Raw genomic sequence first — 21,459 nt, forward strand, 5'->3', positions numbered from 1 at the left:
TGGAGCCTGCAGTGGCTGCAGGGTTGAGTAGAATCATAGGCCAGTTTGGGTTGGAAGGGGCTTTCAAAGGTCCAACCCCCTGCAATGAGCAGGGCCATCTCCAACTAGATGAGGTTGCCCAGACCTACTTTCATCCTGGCCTTGAATGTCTCCAGGGTTGGTGCATCCACCACCCCTCTGGGCAGCCTGTGCCAGTGTTTTACACCCTCATGGTAAAGAATCTTTTCTTCTCATCCAGCCTGAATCTCCCCTCTTTTAGTTTAAAGCCGTCACCTCTCCTCCTGTCACAACAGGCCCTAAATCAGGAAGGGATGGACCATAACAGCACCAGGGAGTTGTCTGAAACAAGGAGGTTGCCGATGCGCTGCCTCCATCAGCTGGACATTCTCCTTTTGGTTGAAGACATGGTGCAGGGGTTACACTTCGGGTGGGGAGGTGGCTCTGCCACCCAGACACCCTCTGGGAGAGACAGCACCAAAGCAAAGCAAAGCAGGAAGCCTCCCAGTCCAGCCCGATTGCCGGCAGCAAGCTAATTATGGGCGAGGTAGAAGTTGTGGGTCAGGTTTTGGGGTGAGTTCAGCTGCCCCTGGAAGCAGGGAACCCTCCCTGGCTCTCTGGGAAAGCTCCTGAGCCTGTGGGGGATCCAGCCCCGGTGTGATTACAATGGAGAGGTGCGAGCGAGAGGGCAGCCGGTGGATGTGCAGAGCCCTGGGCAGGCAGCACCATGTGGAGGGCTTCATGGATGGGGGCAAATTGTCCTGCTACAAGAGGAGCCAGTGCCTGTGGGAGCTGGTGGGTGATGGTGGGTTTCCTCTCTGGGGTCCACAGAGAGCGGTGCTTACCCCCTGCCCCATGTGCCATGGGCTTTCCTCCTCCCTAGATCTGGCATCCTCATCCCCTTGCATGCTTGACACACGTCAACCCCTGGCTCAGCTACAGCAGGGGAGGAGATGACAGGGCCAGAGCATGCGTGCAGGGCTTGACACCGAAGCCATTGTGGTGAGGTGCTGGGGAGCCCTGCAGCCACCGCCACCGAGCACAGGGCCATCAGCAAACACCAATTGTTCTTGTTGAAGGGAACCCCACAGCTTGGAGCTCATCCAGGCCATGGCCTCCCTGATTCCCCTGTGGTGTGAAGGCTGAAGCAGCACCGGGTCCCCCAGCAAGCCAAGGCAGAAGATGGCACTGCCATCCGTGCACCAAGGTGAGTCGGTTCTCAGCGCTCCATCACCATGAGTGGCTCCTCTCCTCACCCATATAGGCCAAGTCACATAGGAAATGGGTTGATTTCCACATGCTGTAGGTTAAGTCATTTTGATATAACGAACAGGCAACAGTGAGGTATCTTGAGTTTTTATTTCAGTCCTACTCCACAGGAAACAATAGTCATTAGCGTTATCTTCCGTGTGTTCGTGTTTCTTTGACCCAGTACTGTGTTAACTATAAAATACTGATCGGACAAGAATGGACAGTGAAAACGTGAGATGCTAAAAAGATCCCTTGGACCATCCTCTGCAGACATCCTGAATGTTAGGAGTCATTTAGAAATAGTATAAAACAGGACAATCCCATAACCTGCTCTGTGCTCCCTGCTTTGCGAGGGAAGGGTTTAGGAAGCAAGAGGAGAGGGGGGATTTATCAGTTATAGCAAAGCCCACTTGGCAGATCTGGGCTCAAGGCAGCGTGGCGATGTCCCCAGTGGAGCCCAGCCACCCATTCCCACCTGGGCATCTGCCCTGCGCTGGGTTTTCAGCAGGAGGCTGGGATAAAGTGGCCTCGGAAAGGTCCTTCTGGCACCTCCCTGCGCCTCAGGAGCCCCTAGGATGGATTTAGAACCAGAAGCCCCCAATGGCAAAACATCCCTTGGGATGAAGGGCAAAACACAATGGTGGTCCCTGGGCATCCTCAGCCCCTGACTGCTGTGTGCATGGCCTGTTCCCAGTGGGATTTAGTGATGGAAGAGGAGGAGAGCCAGGCACATTGAGCCGCGGTTGTCACCGTGCCCCACGATGATGCTGGGAATCTGGTCCCCCCCTCGGTTAAAGTTGAAGCACGCATTTGTAAAGCACTGGTTGTCCTCCAGGTGCTCCACAGGGTCCTCACATGAGCCCTGTGAGGTAGGTTGCTGTCTTCTCCCCCATTTTGCAGATGGGGAAACTGAGGCACGGAGAAGGGTAAGGACTTGCCAGGCAGAATAAATGGCATCTTCTGTTCTGGGACCTCCTATCCTGCTATTTCAACCCCAAAAATGCTCCACCAACTGCTGGTTACTCCCACCTTATCCTCCACCCTCCATCTGCAGGAGATGATGGAGCAAGGGGTTGGACATGGGGGCTTGGGAGATGCAGCAGCAGAGACTGGGCTGACACTGGGTCATTCACCCCGTCCCTTAGGACCACCCATCACCCCAAGGGGTGTCCCCAGCCCAAAGGCTGATTTGGGGTGCCCTGGGTAAAGACCCCTCCGGCAGCCCTATGCCAGAGGCATACACCTAGAGCCCCTTATAGGAACCTTGTGCCTATGGAAGTGAAGACCCACAGGATTCTTTTGTTGCCCTGCTGACCACAGCCACAGTCAGGAGGGGATGAGCATCTGGATGCTGTCTCTTTGGTAATTCGATGGACGATACAGAGCTGGTCCTGGGGCGATGCAGGCTGGGGAGACCCTAAACTCGATGGGAGATGGAGCAGGGCCTGGAGCTCTGCTCCTTGGCTACCAGAGAAACAGGAGACGTGGGACAGTGGCCATAAATCTCCTTCATTTGCCTCGTTGTGCCAAGGCTGCTGCAGCCACAATTAATCAAGAGGCCGAAAAGAGCTGATGGGAAATCGATGCCTCCAGGGGCTCCTGGGGAAGGTGCAGGCAGGATTGAGAGCAGCGATGCTCTGCAGGGTCCCAGCACAGACCAGTCCTTAACAGCTCCAGCAGCCTGGGGAGCAGGACCAGTGTGGTTTTCCCATTCCAGCACTATCAGGCTGCACCTGATGCCTGGATGGGTGCTCCATGTCATGTTATCCTACCCTGGAAAGCACTGTGTAGCTGTGGTTAGGTGTTTAATAGCCGAGCATCACTAGGACCTCCCCATTCAGCTCCACGCATCACACAGATGCATCTTTCCCCTACATCAATTCTGGGAATGCCAGGAATCCTGCCAGGAGTGGAATTAATGATGATGGGCAATAGGCTCATCACCAGAATGGGAGCAGAAAAGGCAGGCAGCCCCATGATCCCAATCCAAGGAGGTTTGCTTCCCTCCCTCAAGGAGAATGAGAATCCCCTGATGTGGATGGGCTGACCCCAGCCAGGCGGATGCTGGGATCCGGATCCCCCCTCTGCTCCCTGCTTGAAGGCACAGGTAAGAGCTTGGGAGCGGGGCTGTGCTTTGAATCTGCCACTGCACTGAGATTGGAGAGGAAAACAAAGCACCCCAAGGACAAAATGTCCTGGTGGGCTCCCCGGGCCCATGCAGGGGGGGATGTACTGAGTTGTGCACCTAATACTGGCTTAGAGAAAGGGTTCTGCAGTGCTTGGGGACTCTGGGGTGCCCTGGAAGAGATCCCAGTTTCAATCTCATATAAGGCTTTGTTGTCCCTGGACCTTCCCATAGAGAACCTGGAAGGGAGTAGTTAATGCTGGCATGATTTAGGTCCATTTAGGAGCTGAGCCTGGCTGGAGCAGGGGTGCCAATGTGCCCCCTCCCAGGCTGGAGCATCCCAAGGGAAAGGGGCCGGATCTGCCCCCGCATCCCAACTCCTCCAGTCCCTTGGGTGGTCCATGCTAATGGTTCCAGCAGCCAAACCCAGGGAGTCACTATCCAGGGGCAGGTGGGGTCAAGGACCCCATGGGATGCTCAGGGCCAGGCAGGTGAGTGAAGCCTCCCCAAGCCCCTGGCACACGGTCATTCATTCCCCTGCCGCCAGCAGCCCCTTGGTCGGTCACTGTGTTACAAAACCTGTGCCTAAAATCCAAGCAGTTCCCGAGGTTAAAAGAGGAAAATCTGTTTAAAATCCACCTGCAGACTCTCCTGGCTGTGCAGGAAGGGCACCAGTAGAGCTGCCTATGGGGCTAGTGGGTAGTTTGGGGTGAGCCCATGGCACAGGCTATCTCCCTGCTCCCCTCATGCCCCCATGTGCTGGTCTTTAAGGCATCTACCGGGATGTTTTAGCCTCCAGCGTGCCGGGCCGGTAGAGATACCTCCAAATGGCATAGTAGTGGATGCCAGCTCCAATGGCCACGAAGAGGTGCCAGATGGCATGGGCGAAGGGGATGCGGCCATCGCTCTTGAAGAAGACCATGCCTAGGCAGTAGGAGAATCCACCGGCCACCAGCTCCGGGAGACCGTCCCTGTTGGGCTGGGAGCAAGCAGGGAGATAGGGCTCAGTGGTGGCCATGGCATCCCTGCCCTCCTCTCTGCCTTCTGCTGCACCTTCCCTCCAGCCAGGCAATGGGGATCCAGCACCCTGGCTTGGCTTGCAGGACTTCAGTGCGATAGAGCCCAGGTAGGAGGTCTGATGGAGACACCTAGACCTGGTGGGGACCCAAAGCACTTGCAAAACCAAGCTGGGCCACGTCGTATTTGGGGCTGGCTTTATCCATCACAGAACCCTCCAGAGACAAGCAAGTCCTGCTGTGATTTGCCCCTTGCGCTGAGCCCGTGTGCTTCCCAGCAGTGGCTTACCATGGAGAGGATGACCAACGCAGGGAAGAAGCCCATGATAACGTAGCACACCAGCTCCACCAGCTTGTACCTGCGACCAACAGAGAAGCTGCTTGGAGGCAAGAGCATTGAGTTTTACATTTGTAAGTGCTATAGGAAAAGGGCTGGAAGTGCCACCGCGGCAGGTCCCGTGTCCTCATGTGTGAGCCACACCACTGCGACGGGGCTGGCACCCTGCTCCGGGGTAGAGGACCCTCACCCTGGCTTTGGGACCGGTATCTGTAGCCTTTTGCTTTCCGTTTGGTGCCACCACGTGGAAGAAGCGGCTCATAGCAGCACGTCCCTCCTCCCGCATCCCTCTTCCCGCATCCCTCTTCCCGCATCCCTCTTCCCGCATCCCTGCCACCAAAGCTCCTAAAGCCAAAATACAGGTGGGGAAGGACGTGGTCCAACTCTCCACTTCCAGTTGACCAGGAGACTGCCAGGAACACTGTAACTGTCTGTCTCCATCCTTCTTGTTCTCCCCTGCAGCTTTGGGCATTTACAGGGGCTGGCAGAGCTGGGCTGTGCAATAGCCACCAGCACAGAGCCAAGTAACGGCACTCACCGCTCATGGAAGAAGAAAACATAGATAGTCCCGACAGATGCCATGATCCAGATGATCCAGCGCATGTGGGAAGCCCAGGGACCCAACTCCCTCAGGTTCAGCCTGCAAGACCCAAGTGGTGGTGAGGATCTAGGGCAGCACCCCAGTCCTGGCCATGGGCAGGGAGGTGCCCCATGGCTATCCCATCAAAGGGTCTTTGCAGCTTGCAACTTCAGCTTAAAGGGGTTGCGATCTATAAGCTAAGGTTTTGTGGAAAGGGGTAGGGTACAGCCCCGAGCAGAGTCAAAGCCACAGAGGGAAACCCTATCTGTTGGAGCTCTTGTGATTCTCCCCCATCCAGGGGGGCCAAGTGATGGCTCCCACTCACCAGCAACTCACCAGGGAGCATATGATGCTGCGATGAAGAAGTAGATCACCATCCTGTCAAACATGTGCAAGCAGTGCTCCACTGTCCTGTGGGATGGACAGACAGACAGACAGGTCACAGTCGGCAGCACCGTGGGCCTCTGGACCCTTTCCCCCTTCTCCTGAACCCCCAGCAATCAGGGCTGGTACCTGAGATGCCTCTTCTTCCAGGAGATGGTGTGGAAGATGGTGGAGACAATGAAGAGGCTGGACAAGCCAAAGCCATAGATCCAGGCTGAGATAGTTTCCCACTGGTCATCAGAGAGGATGTAGAGGATGGAGCTGCCAAGGATGCTGGGCAGGATCCAGAACTGGAAAGGAGAAGCAAATCTTTGCTGACTCTCTGCGTTTCCATTGAGCAGCTACGGTACAGTCTCTGCTTTGCCTTTCAGGTGTTCCTTTTGCTCCTGGTCAAAGCCACCACCTGTGAGGGGCAGGCTTTTTCCCCTCTGTTTTGGTGCAGCTCCAAAACAGCTTCTCCAAGTGGAGATGAGGAGGAGGAAGGCACAAGGAGGATGGCTACCTCTGAGTCAGGACTCAGAGTGGGAGCTGCCAGCTCCTAAGGGAAACCCTGATGTGGGTACCACTTGCGTAGGCAGCCCCATGGGGCTCCTGTCACCATCCCTGCTGTGGAAAACACTCTATTTTCATGGAGCTCTGCAAAATACTCCTGTTCCACTAAGCCCACAGCAGCCAGCTTCCCTGGGGACATGGTGAGTGAGAGCAAGGGACATGCACACCAGCTTCCCAGGGCGGAAGGAGGGAGAGCATCCTACTGCCCAGCATCCATCTGCCTCACCACAGCCCTGAGACCCGCAGCAGCAGGGCTGAACATTGGCATTTCTAGGAGTTCCTTGAAGTTCCTCAAAGGATCCATGGAGAGCTGAGCATCATCCCACATCACCCTGGGGTGGCGACATGGACTCACTGCATGGGTGGCACAGTTCGCTGCGTGCTCGTACTCCGTCGGCTGGTACCTGCAGTTGGATGGGACACGGTGATTCATGAACCTGCAACGAGAAGCATGGAGAGAAACTCACCCAGAGGATGGGGGTTGGAGGAATCATGGAATGGTTTGGGTTGGAAAGGACCTTAAGATCATCCAGTTCCAACCCCCTGCCATGGGCAGGGACACCTCACACTAGGCCACATCACCCAAGGCTCTGTCCTACCTGGTCTTGAACACCACCAGGGATGGAGCACTCACAACCTCCCTGGGCAACCCATTCCAGTGCTTCACCACCCTCACAGGAAAGAATTTCCTCCTTAGATCCAATCTAAACTTCCCCTGTTTAAGTTTAAACCCATTACCCCTTGTCCTATCACTACAGTCCCTGATGAAGAGTCCCTCTCCAGCGTCCTTGAATCCGCACGTTGCCTTTGGTTTCTGAGTACCACCTGCAGCTACCTCCTACCCACACATCCCAGCACAGATTACTGCAGGGAAAACCCCACCATCCTCCCTTGGAAACCTATAGCTTTATTTCTGTTTCTCTTAGTCTGAGGTATCAACTTGCTGTTGGTGTTCAGAGGAACATATCGATTTCCCCTTGTCAGATCAACACACAGTGATAAAATATAGTGTCTGGCTTGGCCAGTCCATTGCTAGGTAGGTACGGCTGTATCAAGAGGCAAATTAAATATGCATCTGTGGTAACAGGTCAGAGCAAAGCCTCACTCAGCATCTTCTTCTGGCAGGGGCCAGAAGTGGAGGCTTTGCAGAAGAGAATAAGAACCAGGCTAACAGGGAGTGATCCTTCCCTGCCTGATCTGGTAATCAGGGGTTTAAAGGCTTCGCTGCTGCAGCTCCGGACCTGGACTAATTGCTTTATGACCCTGTTTGCTTCCACTTCTGGCACCATCTGTGGTGGGGTTCACAGCTGAGCTGTGCCCAGCAAGGGCGCTCAGAGGCTGGCAGGGCCTTGCTGCTGGGCACAGGGTGATGCAGGGCATTGGGAAAGGCAGTAAAGGTCCCCTCTGCGCATCCCTGAACCACCCACATCCATACAGAGTCTTCCGGCGTCTCCTTGCTCAACTCCACTGAACGAGCCGCTCACTTCTGTCTATTGAAAGTGAGCCAGGCTGGATTAAATAGCTCAGATTACATGGATTTGAGGGCAGGGGGAGTGTGGCCACAACAGACCCAGGCCAGGGAACCTGTCCTCAGCCTCTGCCCTGCCTGCTGCCAGACCTTGGTACCATGGGAAGATGGGTGGTCATCACCAAACTATGAATTAAGAGGAGAAAGCAGAGGAGCTAAGCTCCCACTGTGCTGCAATGGAGGACCCACATGGGTAAATCAGCAGTGATCAGGACTGGGCACCCCTCGGGATGTGCTTGTGCCCAGTGCACTGTCACGTCCATCCAGGGGACACGAGGGATGCCCCCCCATCCCGATGCTCCGGCCACAAGGAGTGGCCAGGCTGGCTGTGCTGGAGCCGTGTCCTCTGACAGGAGGACATTGCTGTCCCAGCGTTGCCAGGAGACTGTCCCCAGCTCCCCTTTGCTTTCTGCTTCCCTTTCTTTTCCCTCCTCATAATAAGGCGGCGGGCAGGGGAAGGCCAGACGTCCCGCGTGACATCGGTTGCTGAGGAAACGCCTCCGAGGCCTTTTCCTTGGATTTATTTGTTTTAACAAAGCCCTGCACCATCTCCCCTCTGTTCTGAGCTGTTCAGAGCAGTAACAAGGAGCAGAGGCAGGGCTGGTTCCCACAGCCCCTTCCTACAGGGCTAAGGGACATCCAGACCCTTTGGAAAGGGATCCCTGGGGTGCAGATATCCTCCCTGTCCCTGGTACAGGGATGGAGAGGCCAGGAAGGGCCACCCCAGCCATTCCCATGGGATGAGGTCAGACAGCATGTGTGTCCCTGAAGCCCAAAGCCATGCTGGTGCAGCACACTGCAAACGTCTGCTTTTCCCAGAGGGAGAAACAGCCTTGAGGAGGGACTTCTTTTTGACCTGCTCTTGTTTCCTTGCCCTGCTTTCTGATCAGCATCATCCTGTGAAAGATGGGAAACGGAGCATCACGGATGTGGGACCTGGATGCACAGTGCTGGGCCAGCCTGCCTACAGCAGCTCCTCCCTGGAACACCCAGCGTTGTATTTTAGGGGTAGTTGGATGCAATTACGTGGTCCTTTGTGCTCAGGAGCGGAGCTGTGCAAACCAACATGGGAGCAGCCGATGTCTGTACATCTGGCAGGGCAGGATGAGTCCTTCTGCAGCACCTTGCTCCCCAGGGGAGCAGAGGGCATTCCCTCACCTTCTCTTCTCACCTTTATCTATCACCCAGACCATTCCAGGATGCTAAGCATCCATCCAGCTCACACCATCCCCGTGACGGCTGGGCATGGGGAGCGCTGCAGCATTCCCAGCCTGCAGAAAGTTGCTGTATTGGTGCACCTCAAATCTGAGCCTGAAAGACAGACAGACACGCTTGGAAAGGGCACCTGCGACTCTCATTAGAGCTGATGAAAGCCCAGAGAGGCTGGAGGCTGCTGTGTGTTTCCCAGCCCCAGCTCTGTGCAACTGGGGTCAGGAGAAAGGGAATTGCTGTAGCCAGGCAGAGGTCTGGGGCTTTTCAATGCAATAATAAGAGAAAGACCTCTCCAAACTTAGCTCTGATCCCTCCAGCAAGACTCCTGCCCGGCTGGCTCAATCCACAAGCATTGCCTGCTCCATTTCATTGCACCCGTAGGGCTGGGGATACCCTGGCTCTATCCCTGGGGTGGGAGGAGGTGAGGGAGTTGTGTTCATAACAGCATCCAGCCTACACTGCCTGGGCAAAGCCATAGTGTCAGACCCCACTTGGAGCACTGTGTGCAGGTCTGGTGTCCTCAACATAAAAAGGACATGGAACTGCTGGAACAAGTCCACAGGAGGCCACAAGGATGATCAGGGGCTGGAGCACCTCCCGTATGAAGACAGGCTGAGGAAGCTGGGGCTGTTCAGCCTGGAGAAGAGAAGGCTGCGTGGAGACCTCAGAGCAGCCTTGCAGTATCTGAAGGGGGCCTGTAAGGATGCTGGGGAGGGACTCTTTGTCAGGGACTGTAGTGACAGGACAAGGGGTAACGGGTTCAAACTGAAACAGGGGAAGTTTTGACTGGATACAAGGAAGAAGTTCTTTACTGTGAGGGTGCTGAGGCACTGGAATGGGTTGCCCAGGGAAGCTGTGAATGCTCCATCCCTGGCGGTGTTCAAGGCCAGGCTGGACAGAGCCTTGGGTGCCATGGTTTAGTGTGAGGTGTCCCTGCCCATGGCAGGGGGTTGGAACCAGATGATCTTAAGGTCCTTTCCACCCCAAACCATTCTGTGATTCTATGATGTGGCCCACACGACACTGCGGGTATGGGAAGCTGCAGGCAGGCGATTACACCTTGGCTGGATGCTTCAATGCATTTTAGCAGATGCTTTAGGATTGCAAAGTCCAAAAGACACAGACGTTTCACACCTCTTGCACAGCAGGAGCAAGGGTATGGTCATTCTCAGGGATGCTGCATGGGAAACAGAGACCCGAGGGGCTCCCAGGCACCTTTTACTCGCAGTGCTGCTCCTGGCAGATGCTACACAGACCGGCTATATGAAGATGGGGGGCCTGGTGGGGCTCCAAGCAGGGGTTATTCATGCAGCCCCAGGGTTTTCCCCTGCCCTGCTTGTCCTGCTTCCCCCTGGCCCCTTTCCCAGGGAGGGAGACTGAAAAGGGCCACTGCAGCAGGCTCCGGCCAGGGGAACAAAGAGCCCCTTGTCACAGGCAGCCAGGGCAAAGTGCAGAGCCAGCTTCCCAGGCTTGTTCCTTTCTCCTTCTCTTTCTCCCACTCTGTTTTTTGTGGTTCTGGGAGCATTTACTAAGTTTTTTAAAGACTTTTATCCAAAAACAAAGTTCTGACCTCGAAAATCGCTCCTGCTTTGCCAGGTAGGGGAGAAGAAGGTAAAATGGGGAATAAACTACTCCTTAGGAGGGCTCATGTGTGAGCATTTGAACACGAAGATAACCTGCATCAGCCACTCCAGAGGCACCACACACTCACACAGGCAGAGCCATGGGACGCTTTGCAGAGCTGTCCCCTACACACACAGGGTGGGAACAGCCCTGATGGAGACCCAGGCCAGGATGTGATGCAGGAGAGATGGGGTTTAGCTCTGCCTTCAGTACTGACTCTCTGGCTGGCCTCTGCCACATCATTTCCCTCTCCCTCCCTTTATCGCTCCCCAAGTGAGGATAATAATTTGTCATCCTTCAGGTGAGCTGGAGGATGGATAGCATGAGGAGGGTACAAAATTACAGGCATACAGATTGGGTATTGGTATATATGATATATACCGAGATAGATATAGAGATATATATGTACACACATGGTATGGGCAGGGAGGCATGAGCTGGGGTCCCATTGAGCAGCTCATCCCTGCCTTTGGAAAAAGCCAGTCCCACACTGACACTCCCAACCCTGCTATAAATCAGGCTTTATACATGACACGTGGCTGTGCATCTATGTATTGAGGAGCTGGGATCCCCCTCCGCATTGCCATGGCTGCGACACTTGAAGAGCCAACACATCCCTTTCACAACTCATGAAGCATTAAGTGTATGTGTCCTAAGGTGCTCCCAGCTGATGTGAATCTCCCCAGAGCAGCTAATGCCTACAGGATTCACCTGCAAATGGCTTATAAAGGGGCTGGGCTTGCTGAAGAGCTGTTTTAATATCTTTGGAGGTGGGATGCTGGTTTGCTTTCTATCTACCTTCCTGCCCAGGGAGATGTGGTCCTTCCAGGCTGTGTTCCTGCATAGGGAGGGGATTTCTCTTTCTCTTTGTGGCTGGTATCTCAACTGCTTTTAGAGTAACAGAAGAGGATTGTATTTTCATGGTGGTATCTTAGAGAGGAAAGACAGAGAAAGCATTTGCTGGATGCTGACCGGCAGCAGTGGTGAGTCCTGCTGGGGCCCTTTGGGTTGTCCCTTGGTAGAGCAAGTGTTGTGATGCCTGAGGTGACATCAGTGGCATAGATGTGTCCCTGTAGGGAAGCTGGCCCCAGACCCCTCCTCAGTGCATGGTCTGGATTTGCCCTAATGAGCCCAGAGGCTGCACACCCAGTGCTTGGTCCTCAGACCTGCGCTTCCATGTGAGCTGCTGTGGTGGCATCCCTGTAAGCTGGGGCTTGGCATGTGCTCTGCTTCTGACCTGTAATCTGGTAATGCTGCAGCTGCAGCCCCTGGTAAGAGGCTTCATCCCCTTGAGCTCCTCTGTGGCTCGTAATTAGCTCAGTCCTGGGGAGCTGTGTGTGATGACACAGTGCAGGGCCCTTGGTGCTGCTTACATATGGGATGCAATCGCGGGATGCAATCGCAGGATGCAGGAGACAGAGCAGGACCACAAGGATCTAGTCAGGGCCTCATCAGGTCCAGGCCATGGATTCTGTCACTTGGTAACATGGGAAAGGCTTCAGCTCCTGGTGCAGAGCCCTCAGACCCTGCAGTACCACAAAGCTGCCTTATCCAGCCCAAAAGCACTTGAGAAATCCTGGTTTTTCCTTCCTACCCATTAACACGGAAACGTTTGCCACTGGAAGCAGAAATGTTCAGGCTGATGCTGCCCAGCATCGCTATCTGCAGAGCCACTCACTTGGGCATGTGTGGCACCCCATTAAGAGCTGAAACCTCTGTTTCCATCCCTGCTCATCAGTGCTTACGCGCTCCTATGCGAACATATGGTGCTCCTGTTTTGGAAAGCTGAGCTGTGTGCTGTAAGCTTGCAGGTCAGCTCCCTGGTGAGGGGAGAAGGGGCAGATGGGGCAAGCCTGCTCCATAGGCTACTCCTTTGACTCCAGCTCATCGCGTATGGGAAGAGGCATGAGGGCTGATGGAGCAAAACAGTGCAGTGTTTTCTGTTGTGCTGATTCTTGGCATAGTGCAAAGAGCTGGCAGCTTGGGTAGGGAGCAGGAAATGAAAGGCTTTTTATTTAAACCAGCATTTCTCAGCCTTTCTTAGGGGTAAAGTAGCAGATCACCAGATTCCTGGAGTAACCTGCCCAGATGGATGTGAGCCTTGCTTCCAGAAACGGGCTGCAGATTGAGTCATCATTCATCACCTCTGATTATCCTCATCCCCGTTTTGCTTGTTCTCAGCACTCTGACATGTGGTAACACCCTGGGCTGGCTGCAGACCATCCCCTAGCGCTGCATAGCCTGTGTGCCATGGGAGGTGATGAGCAAGTCTGCTTGCCTGCTTAGAGATGCTCCCAGACAGGGACCATGTGCTCGGCCCTGTCCGTGCTGCATCTGGCTCTGAACTGCAGGCACAGATGAAGGGACAGGGAATATGCTCCCCTGGCACATCCTGTTGCTGCAGGAGTGGGTATATGAGGGGCTGAGACTGGCAGGAAGACAATGTGCTGCTGTTTCCCTGAACATACTAAGGCTATATCCAATTCCTGTTCCTTGCTCCTCATCCTAGCAGAGACAAACACGGGATGCTCCAATCCAGATGCAGGCATAGACTATTTCTGCACCTGTGAGAGCCCCTATATATCCATAGGGTTTGGCTGGTAAGTGGAAACTCAGCAGGTAATTCCCAGAATGGTCATAACTGTATTCCCATCCTCTGTGCAGGGATATTTCTCTTTTCTCTCCAGCAGGCTTTCTGCTCTTTATGTAGATGATATCTCTAGCTATTCCAAGACAAATCATGACCCTGAAGCTGCAGCAGAGCTGTTTATTCACAACAGATGGGATTGGTGAGCGTTTCCCAAATTACTTTCTGAGCTGGGACTTCTTGTTTCACTTGGTACTCGTGAGACAACAATAGCTGATTAGTCACAATGACTCTGATGTCCCAGGTGCCTTGTGAATGTGAGGAGGGCTGATTCCAGAACTGAAGATTCTCTGTTATTCACTATTTGCTTGTTTGGAAAGTTGTTCCTGGCTGCCTTGCCTGCGTTGCCCTGAGCTCAGGAGGTAGTGGAACAAATCCTGAGCAGGTTCTGCCTGCTTAAACTCCGCAACAGCCCAAGGAGGGCAAGAGTGAGTGGACAGTTTGAGGTCTGGAGCATCCCCAGCCTCTGACCCTGCCTTACTCTGTGACTAAAATGACATGGGCAGGGCACAGTTCCTCAGGTCCGTAAGGTTTCCCCATAGCCTGAGACAGGCTCTCATTTGCTATTCCTGGATGATGCTCATGTACAAATGATATCTGTATTACTCAGCAAATGCCTCTGGACCACAAAGGCACAGGAGGAGAATAATGAATTTCACCAGCCAAGCAAGCAGATACCAGCATTTCCATTAGTATTTGCAACTGAGTGCCAGTTGTTGTCTAATGCTGCAGTACCAGCGTGTGCCACTTAATACAGTACTCCTTGCCCCTGACCTGCCCATCTCTCTCTGCTTAAAATCCCTTTTCCCTAGCAGCAAGCCTGGGCTTTAAACTGGAACAGGAGCACAGACTTGGATCTGAACTCTTCCAAAGGTCAGCGCTGCTTGGCTCAACTAACAGGCATCTGAAGTAAACATCTAGGAATATGATGCTTGAGTTATCATGTCATGAGAAGTTGCCAGTGGATCACATAGAGCTCGTCAGAATCTGGATCTTCACTGCATAAAAGCATTGAGGTTCAATTACATCTGGACAACCCCAAAGGGTGAGCTCTGGTGTTCGGTCACGTCTCTGCCTTGCTCAGCCCCTGCTCTGAGCATTCATTCCCTTGCAGCATCTCTCTGGGTACTCAACCAATCTCCTTTTGCAGCCAAGCACCTCGTAAGAGCAATGAACTGGAGTAAGTCATGTTCTTTTCCCTTCCTTCCTGTAGGAGTTGTAGCTGGTTTGCATTGCTTTGTCTTGCTGTGGAGCAGTGTGGGAAGGGAGGAGGGAAGAGGAAGGCAAGGCTGGGGGCAGTCCTGGGAGATCCCTGTTTCTTGTATTCAGTGACCTGCCATGCTGGGAAGTGGCTTGAATTTCCCATGCATAGCGTTGGCTGCTGCCCCATGAAGCTGGCCATAGTGAGTGGTGCCAAAGAATCACATCAGGCTGATATCCAACACCAGCTGAAGGAGGGAAGAAACCATGGGGCATGTGTTTCCCAGGCACCCAAGAGACCTTCCCTGACAAGGGCAAGGCACAGGGCTTGGCTCTCCCACTCCAGTGCAGGGATTCCCCACCTGAGCTTGTCCTGCTGGCCCTCCAAAAGAAGGGAATGGGGCATTTTGAGGGACTATCCTATTGCAAATGGGGTTTTGAGTTCTTGTTGCCTTCTAAATACCTGGATCCAATAACTGCACCCTGGGCGTGTAAGCCACACATAAGATGTATCCTACCGGTGCCATCTCAAGAGGGTATCTGAGTCAGCCTGATGCAACAGAGCAACCAATATGGAATTGGCCAGTGACATTGGATGATGCTGGGGATTCTGGGGGTCTCCCCATCTCTTGGAGCAGTGCCTTTTGCAGCAAGGGGATTTGTTCAGCTGGGGCAGGCTGGCAGATATCACTGGGGATGGTGGGGTTGGGGCTGGTGCTTGCATGGTGAGGACCCCCTGCCTCTTGAGCATCTCTGAGCTGCAATACCTACACTGAAAGCATTTCCCTTCTCGCTGCTTCATCCCACGCTGGCTGTGGGGGAAGCAGAGCTCTTGGAAAGCATCTCGACATGCGTAGGAGCAGGCGAGGGCTGCTTGCGCTTTCATTGCAAACGGGGACCAGACCTTCCCAATGCAATAGCTGTGTTCAGGCTGGCAGCCTGGCATTGTTTTCATCATGTCTGGGGGCTGAGCACCCCAATGTTTTCTCTCTCTCCTATTCCTACTGGTGATTCTCTTCCTCCCTTCTCCAGAGATGCTGGAGGAGGAGTCAGCAAATGTCTCCTTGCTCAGTAACTGCAGGTGCAGGGAGCAAGAAGGAAGGATTTCCCAGCTGTATTTCTCAAGACTCAGAGGCAGGCGGGTTGGAACTGGATGATTTTAAGATCCTTTCCAACCCAAACCATTCTATGATTTGCTTGGGAGCAAGTGTAGAGTCCAGATCTTCATCCCCTTGTGCTGGTGAGGAGGTAGCGGTGTCTACATTGCAGACACCAGGCAGGTGAAGACAAGCCTGGACCATGCACCTATTGAGGCCCCTTCTTGCCCTAACCTCCTGCTTCTGTGCTGAGAAATCAGTGTGGATTTTCCTGGCTGTTCCTCTCTGTGTTACTCTGCACAGGGTGAGACAAGCAAACGCAATAAGATGTAGAGCCTTTTACATTAACAAATCCAATCGTGAACTGCTATCAGTTTATTAGGATGATTCAGTGCCGTGCACAGCCTGCAGCTCCAGAGCTGCTGAAGCTGGCCAGACACAGCAGCATCCCACTTAATCATGTTTCCTTTCAATTACGGTTTTGGATGGCCGAACTCTGGGAAGCGTTTTGTGTCCCTGAAGGGAGATTTGGGCTGAGCTGAGCTGCAGCCCCACAGAAGCTACACAGGGAGGAGGCACTGGTCCATATCTGTGGAAAAAGTGGACCAAAGTGGGGTCAAAGCCAGTGGTGAGTGGAGGGAGGGATCAGTTACCGGCTCAGTGTAACCTGGCCGATGAGTTTAAGTGACGAAGATGCCACTTGCACCGATCTGCTGCTCTGGGGGGGGGAAGCCAGCACCACGTTGGTGAGCCGGGAGGAAGAGAGGAAAGGGTGGAGGGAGAGTGGGGGAATGACAGCCTGGTGGTTGGGTAAGCAGGAGGAACCGCATCTGCTTGCACCCTGTCACTGCCTGCTGCTGCTGGCGTCATGGCTGAATTTGGCCTGTCGGCAGGAGATGGATATCATTGCCACGGTGCAGGCTGTGAGTGACAGGGGAAGCCTTGCAGCAACTGTGCTCTTCACCTCCCTTTCCCCACGCTGGCAGATAATGGAGGAGCCTCCTGCACCCCACAGCAGAGCAGAAACCACAGAGCCTCGCTTATAACCACGACCTGCTCGAGCAGCCTTGCCACGCATCCCTGTTCCCACCACGGTGACAGCCCCTTCCCTTTGCCACAGCCACAATCCTCTATCTCTGAAGCCCAGCTGGGAAGGATTTGGGGACTCCTCAGTGCTGCTCCAGCCCTGAGTTTTCTCCTGGCTCCCACATCCTCTCTTCTCCTGAATGCTCTCACATTGATTCCTGCCTTTCATCTCTGTTCAAAGCCCGGTGCCTTTGCTGCAGCTTGCACACAACAGGTCTTCCATCAACCACGCTGTGTTTTATTTATTCCTTTTGGCAGGTATCTTGATGTCCAAGTTTCCTTTCTTGCTCCTCACTCAAAATTAGATAAAACCGTGTTAAAAATGAAGCTGTTCCAGACTTTTCCACCACAATGAAAACTTTCTGCCTTTATTTTTCCTTAAGGAAGGCCGCAAGCAAAAGCTTCTCCAAGATGCTTCTGGTGCCTTGAAGGGACTGTGCCGCTGTGAGCCCTGTGGCTCCTGCTCACCCCAATCCCCATCTGGTGTGTGTGGAGTGAGGGGGGAACAGGGATTAGCCAACTGTTATTTTTAAGCACTAGGCTAAGAGGATCTCTGCGGTGATGAAGGAAGCTCTGGGTTAGCGTCGTGTGCTGCTGTCTGCCTTGGGGTGAAACCCAAGGGAGCACCCATCTCCTCCTGCTGCCCATCCAGCCCTGGTGCCCTGTGGGAGATGGAGGATGCTCTGTGGACCGAATCCTTCCTGTGACCCACAGCCCCTGCCCTGCCTGTGGGCTCTCTGTAACACCTCATCCCCATTTAACAACTCGTCTCCAGAAAGGACCACAACAAGCTTTGATTTTGGACAAATTCAGCAACAGGTTGCAAATGGGTTCTGCCTGGGGGGACTGAGGTAGGGAAGCAGCCCCTTCTCTGCTGTCTAACCCCAAAAGAACCTCTGCACTACTGCTGTGGGCAAAGGCATGGATGTCCTCATGCTTTGAGGGGGTACAGCCTTTAGCTTGGTTCCATTTTCCCATGGTCCTGTCCTCCACACACCAGCAGGGAGAAAAGGGTTTCAATTCTCTGTTTACACAACCGGACGCGTTGTGCAGAGGGTACCTCCTGCATCTCCCCACAGCAGAAGTGGTTAGGAAGCAGCTATAGGATCAAAATGGGGTTTGAGCACAGTTTTTGGAGGTGCAAGCATGGATTGTCCCTATGGGACGCCTGGAAGGAGAGGAGCTGGTGGCTTAGGGGGTGGAAGGGAGGTCTCCTGCTCTTACCTAGCCCAGCATCCTTCAGAGATGCTCCTGCCTGGAGCAAGCGAGAAACACCATCACTGCTTCTTTCCATTCAAGTTTTCCTCTGGTATCTGCCTCTAACAGGACCACCGGGATTCTGGTGATGGCAGCAGCTGAGCTCAGTGCCCCCAGGAGCTGCATGAGCCTGTGGGACCCTCTGCAGCCATGAAAACATCCCCAACGCAGCCACAGGGAGCTGGGAGCAAACCATGTCCTCAGTGCACACCTGAGCACCCCCAGCACCACGCCGAGCCCCATCTGGCTGTGCAGCACACAGCGCTGCGCGATCCAGCTCATCCTTGGCCACCCACTGTGCTGGAGGTCTGTGGGTGACTGATGTCCCTACATCACCCACCAGCTCCCTCCTAAAGGCCACATCTGATCCCACAGCATCGTGCATGGCCGAGTGCCCTCTGACCTGTGCCCAGCAGTCCTCAGGTTTCCCCCTGCACAGGTAATGCCGTGAGGTTTCTCAGTGCTCCTGGGCTTTTCAAACTAGTCCCTGCTGCTGGAAAACCTCTCCAGGTGTTTCATGGAGCGGGGAGAAGGATCTACCACCGGCGCATTGCATTGGAGCCACCAGGTCTACCCCGAGGGGGCTTCTCAGGTGATGCAGGACCCTGGGCAACCCTCGTCCTTCCATAGAAGGTCTGTCCCCAGGGTTCTGGTCCCCCAGCAGCGAGAGAGCAACAGCGAAGTTAGACCCAGCGAAAGGCAGCGACAGCTCTCAAGGATGCTCAGAAACCCTTAGGGATGCAGAACAGCAGGTACCCTTCTCCCAAAAGAGCATCCCGCACCTGCCCTGTGCTTTGGGGCACTCAGCAGCTTTTGAAGGTCCTTTTGGGCTCCATCCCCGCTGGAATCGAGCCCGGGCAAGGGGGCTGGGGCTGTCCTGGGGCTCCGCAAGCACCCGAGGGTCGGGGACCGCCGCACCGACGGCTTTACCTGGCGTAGCGCGTCTTCTGGAAATCCAGGAGCCGGGACACGAACATCGCGGCGGTGCCATGGGGGGTCCCGGCGGCCGGGAAGAGCCGCCCGGGGGGGAACCGACCCAACTCCGCTGCGGGGCGAGCGGGAGAAGGGGCGGCCGGTCTGGTCCAGCCCGGCCCCGGTCCCCTCCCGATCCCCCCCTGGCTGCTCGGGAGAGCGACTCGGGGAAAACAAAGGCGACCTCCGGGAGGGGGGAGCCAGCCCCGCTGCCGCCCTCGGATGTGCAAAGAGGAGGAGAAGGAGGAGGCGGCGGAGGGGGGGGATCCCGTCCAACTCTGCCCGGCCACAGCAACCTGCCCGCTCTCCCTCAGCCGCCACGGCAGCTTTAAGCACAGCTAAAAATACTCCCCCCTCCCCGCCGCCAACCCCCGGCGGATCAAATAGCAGCAGATTTGAATTGAAAATGTGATTAAAGCATCGCGGAGCTGGGGGGGGGAAAGCGGCGAGTGCGGGCAAGCAGCCCCCCTCCATCCCCTCCATAGCTGGGTCCCGCGGGATGGGTACCAAGACATCGCTGCCTGCCCCAGGGCAGGGCCAGCCTGCCCCGGCATCCCCAGGGATGTGGTTGGCTTGGTTTGGCTTTTCTTGATTTGATTTTAATTGGTTTTGTGTTTTCTCTATTATTTTCCAGAGGCCCCGGCAGGGCGGGTGGTTCTGTCCCAGCCCCATCGCTGTGGGGTGTCCATGGGTGAGGATGCAATTCCCTGCTTAGGAGAAGGGGGGCAAAGCAAGGCAAAGGCTGAAGAGCCCGGAATCCTCACCCCATCTCTACCCTAAGCCTTCACTGCTCCATCCTCTCCATCACCCAGGGAGGCTTTCAAAGGAGGTGACGTCCCAACATACATCTGAGGTTGGGCAGCTTAGAAAGGGGATTCAAAAGGTCATGGGGGCTCATATGGGCATCATCTGCACCCACCGTGTGCCAGAGATTGCAGGCACCTTCAGGTCAGCATCTAAGGGACAAGAAAGGTGACATAAGGTCAGCAGCAAGTGGAGGAGGAGATTCCTGCTTCCCCCCAACTCAACCTCTCCTTGCTGATGCTGTAATGAGAGAAAGGTGGAGCAGGTGAGGACATCTCAACATGAAGGGTTATGCTTGTATGGCCGTTTCTATAGGAAATAAAGCACACTCAACTCTTCCAAAAGCCAAGAGAGACAAAAATTAAAGAATCCCTTAATTCAAGGCATGAATTAATCCTTGGACCCTCTCCAACGCCATCCAAAAGCAGCTCATCCCCCGAGGGAATGCAAAAGGCGTGATGCTCCAGGTGCATGCCACATTGTGGGGTGTCCACAACGCACACAAGAAGCACCCCAGCTCCCCAGTGCTGAGAGCTGGCAGTGGGATCAGCCTTCCTGCACACTTCCCATCATGGATGGAAGACCCTGTTGGGGATCACGCTGGTGACAGCAGGATCCAGGAGGTGCAGGGGGGGACAAAATAAGCCCCATCTTCAGGAGGACCTTCTCAGTGTATCTGGGACAGCCAATCCCTGGCTGAGAGCAGCAGGTCCAGGCTGAGATGCAGAGTGAGATCATCTCTGAAACCTCTCCCACGTCCTGCCACTTAGCTGAGAAGGTATTTGTCAAGCTCCTTCCCCAACCTGCTCGATGATGAGGCTTTGGCAAAGGCTATTTCATGATGCCTGTGCCCTGCTTTACCTTTTCCCTGGGCCTGAATAGGGGAAGGAAAGAAAACAGCGATAAACCGTGTTGAACAAAACAGCCCCCATGCCCGAAGCCCCCAGGCTGCAGCCAGGGGTGCTGGCAATGGGCGCCTGAAGTGAACCATCAGTCCCGAACACAGAGCTGTCTCAGAGGGCAAAAGGCAAATCGAATGAAAAATAAGTTACTATTTTTGAAGCCCGAATCCAGTTGTTATGGCAACCAAAGCCTCGCGCATGGTGCTGGGGAATGGCTCCAGCCGCGGCGCTGCCTCCAAACCTGGCAGGCGGAGGATGGTGGGATGCGGAGATGTCCATGCTCACATCACATATATCCCACTGGGACACGTACCCTTTCTCATGGCAGCTCCTCTCATGTATTGCTGCCCACAAGAGCACCTTGGTTTTCTTTCCTCCCCCATCCCTGGTGCTCTCCCCATCTTCTTGCAAAGATCTAAGTGTAATGATATTAAGGAGAGTTTCCAAGACTCAGGAATACACTGAGTGCATTAACCTTTTATTAATGTCTCCAAACCAGAGTTTTCCTTTAGAAGAGGAATGGGTCATGAAGGCCAGGGCTGCTTCCTCCCTAAACTGTGCAAATCCCAGACCACGCAGGAGTCCCGTAGTGAAGACATGTCTCTGTGTTGTCCCCTGCTCCTGATGACGGGTCCCAGCACCTTTGGGTGCTACAGCAGTGGTGCTGGACTCTGGCAGGGCACAGTATAACTGCATTTCCACAGGGAGGGAGGTTTCCTGCAGGAAAAACCTCCATGTGGGAAAGGCTTTAAGTGAGTAGGAGTCACAGGGCACATGGGTGGGTTGGTAGCAGCTGTAGTGGAGGCAGAGGTGAGCAAGTTGGGGGGCAGGACCGGCCAACGGGGGTGACCATGGGCCATGGCAGGATGGACATAGGACAGCAGGGAGC

The 21,459-nt window shown here is 54.5% G+C and overlaps 1 protein-coding gene and 1 long non-coding RNA gene across 3 annotated transcripts; one reads left to right on the forward strand and one right to left on the reverse strand.

Moving 5' to 3' along the window:
* Window positions 1-4,148: 4,148 nt before the first annotated feature.
* Window positions 4,149-18,963, reverse strand: MMD2 (monocyte to macrophage differentiation associated 2). Its single transcript, XM_065686544.1, has 7 exons — window positions 18,823-18,963; window positions 6,598-6,679; window positions 5,820-5,980; window positions 5,643-5,717; window positions 5,265-5,366; window positions 4,679-4,748; window positions 4,149-4,352 (listed from the first exon to the last, which is right to left on the reverse strand). The coding sequence occupies exons 1-7, from the start codon at window positions 18,867-18,869 to the stop codon at window positions 4,149-4,151; spliced, it is 741 nt and encodes a 246-aa protein (XP_065542616.1). The 5' UTR covers window positions 18,870-18,963.
* Window positions 11,382-19,306, forward strand: LOC136017865 (uncharacterized). 2 transcript variants are annotated; one of them, XR_010614119.1, is made up of 3 exons: window positions 11,382-11,588; window positions 12,640-14,432; window positions 17,962-19,306. It is a non-coding gene; the product is annotated as an uncharacterized LOC136017865 (long non-coding RNA). The 2 variants fall into 2 exon arrangements; XR_010614120.1 differs by lacking the exon at window positions 17,962-19,306 and adding an exon at window positions 16,536-16,630.
* The last annotated feature ends 2,153 nt before the right edge of the window (window positions 19,307-21,459 follow it).

The sequence above is a fragment of the Lathamus discolor genome, chromosome 6 (assembly GCF_037157495.1).
Source record: "Lathamus discolor isolate bLatDis1 chromosome 6, bLatDis1.hap1, whole genome shotgun sequence".
NCBI classification, from domain to species: domain Eukaryota; kingdom Metazoa; phylum Chordata; class Aves; order Psittaciformes; family Psittacidae; genus Lathamus; species Lathamus discolor.

What these genes read in the sequence shown, in the direction of transcription:
- MMD2 (XM_065686544.1), bottom strand. Translation starts at nt 18,869, where the DNA reads ATGTTCGTGTCCCGGCTCCTGGATTTCCAGAAGACGCGCTACGCCAG. An exon ending in TGGAAGAAGAGGCATCTCAG is followed by an intron (nt 5,718 to 5,819) that starts GTACCAGCCCTG and finishes TCCATCCCACAG; the next exon opens with GACAGTGGAGCACTGCTTGC. An exon ending in CGTTGGTCATCCTCTCCATG is followed by an intron (nt 4,353 to 4,678) that starts GTAAGCCACTGC and finishes GCTTGCTCCCAG; the next exon opens with CCCAACAGGGACGGTCTCCC.